The sequence below is a fragment of the Budorcas taxicolor genome, chromosome 1 (assembly GCF_023091745.1).
Source record: "Budorcas taxicolor isolate Tak-1 chromosome 1, Takin1.1, whole genome shotgun sequence".
Lineage (NCBI taxonomy): Eukaryota > Metazoa > Chordata > Mammalia > Artiodactyla > Bovidae > Budorcas > Budorcas taxicolor.
The window spans coordinates 176,730,427-176,740,178 of record NC_068910.1 but is presented as its reverse complement, the minus strand read 5'-3'; the positions used below and the strand labels follow the sequence as shown (position 1 = coordinate 176,740,178).

Here is a 9,752-nt window from a genome sequence, read left to right as displayed (position 1 = left end):
ACTGCAGATGTTCCTTTTTAGTCATCTCGACTTTATGTAGGAATCTGACCTGGCTTTCACCTTGTTCTGGACTAGGTTTTGTAAGGAGTCACAGATTTTGTTAAAATTGAAGCTCTAGATCACCTAGGTTTGATAAGACCTTCTGAGATAGGTAAATGTCACCAGGGCAACACCACTTTCATCACTCAAATGCCTTTCTGGATTCCTAGCTTTTGGCTTTTCAGATTTTCCTTTCATTTCTTGCTAGCTCAGTGGTGCACTTAAAGGGCCTTTAAAAATATCAAGAATTTGTAAGTGCTACATACAAGGACAGCTTTGAAGGGTCTACTCTGCATCCTTCTAGAACTTGCGTTCCGCTCATAATAACTTATGCATAGCAGCTGGGAGGACTACTTTTGTTACCAAAAGGGTACCCCTTCCATGGCCTGAGAGTGAGCTCTTGTCTACCACTCAGAAATGAATTGTCTAAGGAGAAACACATGCTAACAAAGCAAAAGAATATATTGGGAATAGGCACTAGGTGGAGAGCCGGAGAGTAAGGGAACTCTAGAGAACTGTGCTGTCATGAGGCTTGCAGTCTTAGGTTTTATGGTGATGGGGTTTTCTTTCTGGGTTGCCTCTGGCCAATCATTTTGCCCCTGCAAAATGATTCAAAACCCTTCCTGGAAGTGCACATATTTGTTAATTAAAGTGGTTTCCAGTACAAGGGTTTCTGGAAGGTTGGCAGAACATATTATGGGCTGGCATCCCCTCCCTCCTTTTGTCCCCTCCCAAATTCTCCCAGTTAGTCTTACAAGACATATCGGGGGATGGTATCTCCCACCTCTTTTTGACCCCTCCTAAATTCTCCTGGTGGCTCAGAGGTTAAAGCATCTGCCTCCAATGTGGGAGACCTGGGTTTGATCCCTGGGTTGGGAAGATCCCCTGGTGAAGGAAATGGCAACCCACTCCAGTACTCTTACCTGGTAGGCTACAGTCCATGGGGTCGCAAAGAGTCGGACATGACTGAACAACTTCACTTTCAAATTCTCTGTTAGTTTTTAGCAGCAGCATAGTGTTCCTTATTGACCTTCTGTTGTGCAGCAACTCATGCCTGGCCAACAGTTCCCTAAAATGTTCTCCTCCATCTCTGTAACTCACCAAACTACCTGACTTTGGAAAACCTCTACAAACCTCAGTTTTCTGAGTTTCCTTATCTAGTGACTCTTTATTAGACCTATTATAAAAGAAATCTTCCCAGTTTAACCTCTTTCTAGGAAGAGATTTGGCATTTTTGATATAACCCTTAAATTTGGGGGGAACTTTAATGAGATTAAGATTTCTTGTAGGAAACACACACTTGACCAACAGCCAGAAGTCTCATTCTAAAAATAACTTGACACTTTTTTTGTTAACTGTATACTCTATATCCAGTCTTTTTCTCTATGAAACAACCTTATCAAAAGTGAATCTTTGAATTGGATTCCTGCAGTTTTTTTTTTAAATTGCAATTGAATAGACCTAAATCTATGACATGTGCTCTGTTAAGAATAGTCTGAAAAGTTTTCATTAACAAATCTTAATTTTAAAGAAAATTTAAATGAATTACCTTTTTTTTAATGTTTCAACTCTAAGTTTAGAGGCACTATAAACAAGTCAGGCCATCTTTGTTTCTACCAGAAATAAGATATTCCTGAACTGCAAGGATAAATATTACCTTCCAAAGGAAAATTTTCTTTTTAAAAATTTTGTGCAAATTTGAAAACAGAACCTAGCTTGAAAAATTCAAATAAAAATGTTAGGACCAGGACTGAGTTTTAGTTATATTTCCTGTTGATATGCAAACTTGGTGATTATTCTGGCCAAGGGTATTCCCCCTCCACCACCAACTTTCATCACATATTAATCAGAAGAAATGTAGTAAACTTTTAACATACATGGCTCCTTATGAAGAAACTGAGGACTGACTACATTAAAAAAAAAAAAAGACTTTTCTAGCTCATTTTAATTTATTGTTAATTATATAAGGTTGAAAGAACATTCTGATGATTTAGCTGAAAAGTAATAAAAATTAAGTACTAGAGTGTTAGAAAAATCTAGATTTCTCACAGATTGAGTAAATCACCTTTCTATGCTTCACTCTTTTCTGTAAAGTGAGAATAAGAGTAACTCTTATTTGAGTCAAAATGAACTGGGTTCAAATTCCTGAGCTGAGCTCCTTATGCTTTGGGATAATTACATTCATATTATAATATTGTGAGGATTAAGTAGTGTCTGCACCATGCATCAAGAAAGAGTAGAGAACAGAGGTTTGAGGAGAGTACTTTTGATTTTGCTATATAATCTAATTATATAATGATTGTTCTTTTTCTTAATGTCTCTCCATTGTATCCCATTTGCCCTTTTATTAGCAAGTATCACTTTTTCTCTTAGCTTTTCAGCTTTCTTTGTTATGAGAAAGATTCAAAATTTGTTAATGCCAAGGGACTTCTCTCAAGCACTGAGTCATTGTGATGTTAAAAACAGTAATGGCAAATTCAGGAAAACGCAGCCTGAATTCCAGTACGAATACCCCAAGATGTGTCATGCGTGTATATGTGTGTATATATGTTGACAAACATATAAGGAAAAAGAGATCGATGTTAAAGCTACCTATGTACTTGGCACTGATTGACTGAACCAAAAATTACTGAAGCAAAAAGAAAAAAGAAAGAAATTAGAAGAGGTTTAGTTTTTCTAAAGTGTTTTTTGTGCCCCTGAAAAAGAACCACGTCTTACATGAAAATGGTATATTGCTTGACTGCATTAAAATGATGAGGGTCCAACAGACACATTATAGCTAATTTTAATAGGTAGAGCAGACACACTTGAGTTTCTTTTTCTCATTCCCCATTCCAGCCCCCCAGGTATGCCCATTACAAGATTCCCTAGAGTCAGAAGATGGAAGTGGAGAGTTTCACTACAGATTGTAGCTCTGGACATCGCCAAGATAAAGAAAGGAAGGGAAGAAAGAGACGAGAGGGTAAGCAAAGAGGAAGAGAGGAAAAGGAACAGAAGGAGAGAAGAAATAAAGGGAGCGAGGGATTGCAAGAAAAGAAAGTAAGAAAACACATAAGTGAAGGAGAGAAAGAAAATAAATTAAAAATGAGAAAGGAAAGAAGCTTTTCTGATGGGAGCGAGAAAAAGGGAAAGAGTGTGAGAATTGTTTTTGTCTCAGGTCCATTAGGAAGAGAAATAGAACCTTTATCAGCACAACAGAATCTCGAAGAGGCAATGTATTGTTTTCTTGAAAGCCCAGAAGCTAAGCAATTCCAAGAATGTTTGGCAAAGACCTTTTGAGAAGGGTGAGGTGGGGGACGGGTAGGGACGACTTTCTCATACCCCTAGCCCGCAGCCCTGGCCCCATCACGGGATGTGGCAGGATTTGGGAGACTTAGAGGAAACCTTCAGGTCACTCAGGGAACTGCTCCTCTCGCTGGTCCTGCAGTAGTGAGGCGGGGTGGGCGGTGGGGGGTGGGGGGTGAGAGCGCCCAGACGCGCGGGGCGCGGAGATGTGCGAGTGGCGAAGCTGGACCCAGCGCAGGCGGGAGCAGCCGCCCAACTCCCAGCGCGGGATCTGCTGAGAGGCCACGGTGAGTCTCTCCGGATGCGGGTCAAGAGATGCCCTGGTTCCCCGTCGCCCCCCGGCCCCGGCCGAGGCGGGCCCGGAACCTCCCTGGAGTCCGGCCTGGGCTCTGCGCTGCCGCCCGCTGCCGGGAGCCCGCGCTGCTCCGGGCGCGCCCGGGCAGACGCACCTACCCACCCGCGCTCTGCGGGACGCCCCGCCGGCCGCCGGCCCCGTGCGCTCATTGGTCGGGGATGTGTCTGCTCAGCAGCCACCAACTTCCCCCGAATCCCACGGGTGAGTCCCGGGAGAGCGAGCTGGCACCTGGGAGCTGAGGGAGATGGGTCCAAAGGGCGTGAGATCTCCCCTGGGGCGGTGGGAGCTGTTGGGACGGGAGCTCGAGGGCAGAGCTGGCCGCGGGGCGCGGCTGCCCGGGAGGTGCACGGAACCGGGTCGACGACTCAGGTCCGGCGCGATCAGAGCGCCCGCGACCCCGCGGGCGAGGGAGGCGTGCCCTGGGAAAAGCCGAAACTGAGACTTAAAAGAGTGAGGGACCAGGGCAGAGAGGGTAACCTGGTGGAAGGCTCTGCAAGTGATGTGAGGTCGACTCTTCAGGTTCATTTCCATAGCTTTCTTGCAGCCTGTTCCTCGGAGAGTTAGGTCTGGTTACTGAGTTCAGCGGTACCAGATTGCAGCGGGGCTGATTTGGGGACTGGGCATTTGTCATTCCGCTGGACAGACACAGTGTTTTTGTATATTTAAAGTAAGGTTTGTTTTCATTTTGGTTTCTGTCAGATTTTCTTCCTTTTTGTAGCTCACTTTTCTATTTTTACTTTCCCTAACCTGAAGATCTTTTTATTATCCCACCTCTTCATCTTGCTTTGAACCTTAGTTTCCTCTTACATAATTTATGCTGATAGAGTGCTTAAATCTCTCGAGGGGTGGTTGGTGGGAGTGGGTGGGTAGTTCTTTAGCAGATGAAAGTTTTCTTAATCGGTCTCAACCAGTTTGTATTATTCGAACAAAAGGGTAATTGCAACCAACTGTTCTCTCTGGCCACTTGGTCAAGCCTACTCCTCCCCAATATACGATGAAAATAATAATTTTATTAAACTGAAAAGTAGTACCTTGATTTGCAGTGTCAGCATTTGGAAGTTGCTAATCCACAAATCGGCTATGAAGGCATCTACCTTGCATTATTGATGGGTTTCAGCACTTAGAGAAATATTGTCCCACAGTTTCTTGCGCTCCATGCTGTCTTTTGTTGTATAGTTGCTACAGTGCATATGGGAGTAATGTGGTTGGGACTTGGTGTTCAGAACTCCGTATATTATTAATAGATCCTGGAAACACCTTCAAGTTAATGTCTGGGCAAACAAGGAGGTGATTTTTCTAGCATATGTGCCTCCTCAGATCTGCAGCTACCGTCTAGTATATGTGCTGCCGTCTAAATATGAGACCTGTTACCATCTTTTTTGAATATAAGTATAGTTGATTTATAATATGTGTCAGTTTCTGGTGTATAGCATAGTGGGTCAGTATTTTTGCAGATTATGCTTCCCTATAGGTGGAGCCTGTTTCTCTTGCTTTCTATCCCTCAGTTTCCATAATACAAACTGTAATTGCATAGATTAACCTCAGGGACTAGTAGAAATGTTAATGTACTGTGAAGATGAACATTACTTGGATTTATAGACTTCTTTTTAACAAAACAGTTACCCTCTGGATTCTTTGATTTGATGATGTGATAAAAGTAATGTATGCTCAACTGGTATAAAAATTGCTACTTTATATTGCTTTGAAACTCAGTTTCTACCTAGGCAAAATCATCATTTTTTTCTTTTGGAGATGTTGTCTGAAGTCTGCAGTTTGTTAGGTTAGATGTTCTATTTCTCTTCTTGTAGAAGTATCTACTTTTTTGCTTGAAGTTGCCAACATCTCCAATTGAGGTGAAATACTTTAAGGATGTAGGTATGTTTTGGCATATCCTGCTTCATATGGGACTACAAGTATCAGCTGTATAATTTTTATATTCTTTTGTATAATTGCCTCCTTTACCCCTCTCTAAAACGGATTAGGTGTGGTTGCATTGGGCATCTAAGTATCTAAGAGAGGGTGGTAAGTTTCTTCCTGAAATTCAAGATATTGACACTTATTTTCATATAAGAAAATAGTGACTCCATTGGAATCGACTGGAAATGAATGACAAAGTTAATTGGGTGGTTAAACATGCCCGCCTCGTTTTTGCTTTGCTAAGTGCTGTTGAAAAATGTGTCTTAGGAGCAAAGATTGCAAATTTACTGGGCATTTACAAGAGGGGCAGATGGAGAGTCAGCATGTAGTTAAAAAGTGATATTCTTTTGATGCAGGTAGAAGGACTAAACAGCCTCAGTCACTGCATTCATTTACCCCTGTAACAATTTCTGCTGCCTTAGGTGCAGAGCCATTAAGAGCTCAACTGCTTCAGTAACCCAATCTCACCGGTAAGGAGGACATACCTGGGAAAAGTACCCCAGAAGACAGAAAGATACACATGCCTACTAGTTTTCCTGTATAGTGGAAGCCTGGTGGCGCCAAAGAGCACCTCTAATTTAACCCCATGGCTGCCCTGGTTCCTGGTCCTAAGTTTTGCTAGAGAAACTGACGTTTCCAAGAATGAACTAAAAAGAGAAGTGGGTCATAATATATCAGAGAATGTTTCGCTAGATTGTCTTCTGGTCTATTATTAGAGAAGGGAGAGAAATACTAAGGAAAGGGAAATATGCAAGTAAATGTGATTAATATTAAGATGTTTTTGAAGTCAGTCTTGAATTCATTTGGGAGAAGTGGGAAAATTATTCTTTTTATTGTTTACCTTTCTGTACAGCATACAAGTGTTCACTTTGTTTCCTATTTTCTTTCCCCACCTACCTCCCCTGTTAAAACTCCAAAGAATACTATCAATGCAATTCCATATCATAACCCAAGAAAGAGGCTGTGAGATGAAGCCAACATGAGTTACATAACCATTAAGACATTTTAACATTCAGGTACATTACATTCCATTTTTATTGAGTAGACACAGTTTTCATGGTCTAATAAAATATTTTTATTTAATAGTGTCCTTGGTTATAGCCTCATGTAATCAAGGGGACAGCATACTTAAAACTATGTATCCAGAAATTTAAAGTCCATTTGTGGTTCACTTAGTAATAACTTACTAGACATATTAAATTCCTAGTTATCTGCTGGATCATCCAGGCCATCCTTTAAACACAAAATCCTTATGTACTTTATCCTGTGCCTCAGTTTCCACAAAACACACTCTCAAAAGATTACAAAGATTTCTAACAGCAAGAGCATCTCTGAGCAGTCACTTCATCTGGGAACTAAATTATATGCTTGATTTGCATCAGGCTATAAACAGTTAATCTGTTAGTTTATGATCCTTTTTTCTGCAATCAGCCAGGAAAATTGAAGTTGTCTGTTCTAAGCTTTGGTGAATGGCTGATAAAGAGTCACTAGGCCTATAAAAGAAACATAATGAAATTTAATATTTAGGCTTATATCCCCTTAATTTTACCCCCTAGACTTCTGCAATAAGGTTTAAAGTAGCTATCTTTCTATGGTGATTCAATTTTATTTCAAAATGTATTCTTTGTAATTGTGTTCTTTGAAATGTATTCATTGTAAATGTATGCTTAGTTGTGTAGCTCTGGGCAAGTTACCCTGCTTTTCTTTGCCCCACTTTCCTAAGGTATAGAATTGGAATATTAAAATCCACCTCAAAGATTCAGAGAATTAGCACATGCAAAGCACTTAGAACTATGAATGACACAGGGGAAGTACTCAATAAATGTCAGCTATTATTAGTAGAAGTATTAATATTAGTAATTTAAAAACAAGTTAAATAAGTATCTTGTTCTCTTGACCTGCAAGGTTGAAATTTTTTTTAAATCATATTTTTTCCTTCTTTAGTTGCACAAGGAAGCTGTGATTGTGGTTAATATCTCTCATCCCAGGTTGTAAACCATGACTTTTGGCCTAGTGAGTGACCATTTCCAAGACAGTCTAACCAGTTAATAGATACTCATGTTAGCAGTTGTAATTTGGAACTGTAAAAATAAAAGATTTTTTTAAGATGGAAAAAAACTACCACATATGTTTGTTCATTTTTGTTTTTATCTGTATTCATATTTCAAAGTATTATGTAGTCAAAACCACAAAGCATTAGACATTGATTTCCAAGCTTGTAAAGGAAGACAGTGGAACAAGATATAAAATTCACCTCTGATGTTGTCCAAAATTCAGAAGGGTGAGTTTAAAAATTTCCTTAATGGTACAAAAGTTACTTGCTTATGAACTGCTGAAAAAATTCTATGTGAGTATTTAAGCAAGTTTCCTTGTCTAATTTTGCTTGGATCTTTAGTGATATCTCAAAAAACTCAAAAGATTATGGCCAGGATCTGTCTAATTTATATGACTATATACTCTTTGCTTTCAGAATCAAAATTTTGACTTTCAGAAAAAAAATTTCTATTTCTAATTTATACTAAGTTAGCCTTTTACTGAAGAAGGCAATGGCAACCCACTCCAGTACTCTTGCCGGGACAATCCCATGGACGGAGGAACCTCATGGGCTGCAGTCCATGGGGTCGCTAAGAGTCAGACACGACTGAACAACTTCACGTTCACTCTTCACCTTCATGCATTGGAGAAGGAAATGGCGACCCACTCCAGTGTTCTTGCCTGGAGAATCCCAGGGACAGGGGAGCCTGGTGGGCTGCCGTCTCTGGGGTCGCACAGAGTCGGACACGACTGAAGCGACTTAGCAGCAGCAGCAGCAGCCTTTTACTTTTATTCAGCCACATTAGGCGTTTAGAAAATTGTGTATAGATCTCTTCATTTTATCTATTTATTTGTTATGTCTAGTTTTTAAAAATTAAAAAAAAAGTGTTTTTGCAGATTTTAGGTAATGGGCAGATCAGAAAGTCAGATGGATATAACTGATATCAACACACCAAAGCCAAAGAAGAAACAGAGATGGACCCCATTGGAGATCAGTCTCTCCGTCCTCGTCCTGCTGCTCACCATCATTGCAGTGACAATGATAGCTCTCTATGCAACCTATGATGGTGAGTTATCCCCACACTCATGCCCACAAACATGCAGAAGAGAGTGAAGTCTTTATCTTAGACTTGCCTCATCTATTAAACAACAGGTTAAGGAGAGAGACACTTAAAGACTGTGTGATATAAAGATTCATTTATAAAATGTAATATCAATATGCCAAAGCAATTAACTTGACTAAAGTACAATGTTTTTTTATGCTTGAACTAAGTTATTAATTGCCAAATATAGTTAGTGTGCTCATACTTATTTTATGAAGATTCTAATGTATAATTTTACTTAATGAAAATGTTCACAATTTTAAAACCAACTTCATTTGGTCAACTATATTGTGTCATTGAAATTCTAAACAGCTTTACAAGAATTTAAGAGGTCTAATTTGAGTCTTAAAAGTTTTTCACAAATGGGAAAAAAAATGGTATGGTTATCAGACTAAAACAACTGATACTGCAATTTAATTGTACTAAGGACTTAGGGGACAGAGCTGATATAGGAAATACATTCTCTTCATTTAAAAATTTAGGATTTGCTTATTTTATTCCTCTTTATTTTCTTCTAACTTCTGTCAGTGGTATATAATACTCAGGGTTTAGTTCTTGCTCTAAGGAATTGGTTATTTAATTGATAGTTTACAAAAGAAGAAAAGGTAGGGAAAAAATAGAAAACATGTATTGCAAATATTTATGCAAATATCCTCCTTTTTCTAGATGGTATTTGCAAGTCATCAGAGTGCATAAAATCAGGTAAGAATATGGTTTTTAAATTGAATAGTTTCATAATTAATGTATAAATATTTAAAAATCAAATGCTAATATATCTGTATTTGTGTATATTTTTATTTATTATAAATCACTAATTTATAGTCAAAGAAAATAAAAATATATTTAAGTAGTAGATAGTTAATTTATTCATTCTAAAAAGGAATTCATTCATTTGAATGCCAGAGTATATGGTAGGGTAGAGATGGAGAACTGTATCTCTAGCTTTATGAAGCTTGCCTTATAGTTGGAGAAAGAAAATCAGCACATTGAAATGACACACGTCGTATCATTTAGTTTTA

General features: G+C 39.1%; 1 protein-coding gene across 1 annotated transcript in view; it reads left to right on the top strand.

Moving 5' to 3' along the window:
• Positions 1-4,305: 4,305 nt before the first annotated feature.
• MME (membrane metalloendopeptidase) overlaps positions 4,306-9,752 on the top strand; it is a 106,147-nt gene continuing 100,700 nt past the window's right edge. The window contains exons 1-3 of the mRNA XM_052638668.1: positions 4,306-4,346; positions 8,528-8,697; positions 9,400-9,435. Of these exons, the coding sequence (XP_052494628.1) occupies positions 8,538-8,697; positions 9,400-9,435 (196 nt within the window). The 5' untranslated portion in view covers positions 4,306-4,346; positions 8,528-8,537. The remainder of the gene's footprint in view (positions 4,347-8,527; positions 8,698-9,399; positions 9,436-9,752) is intronic.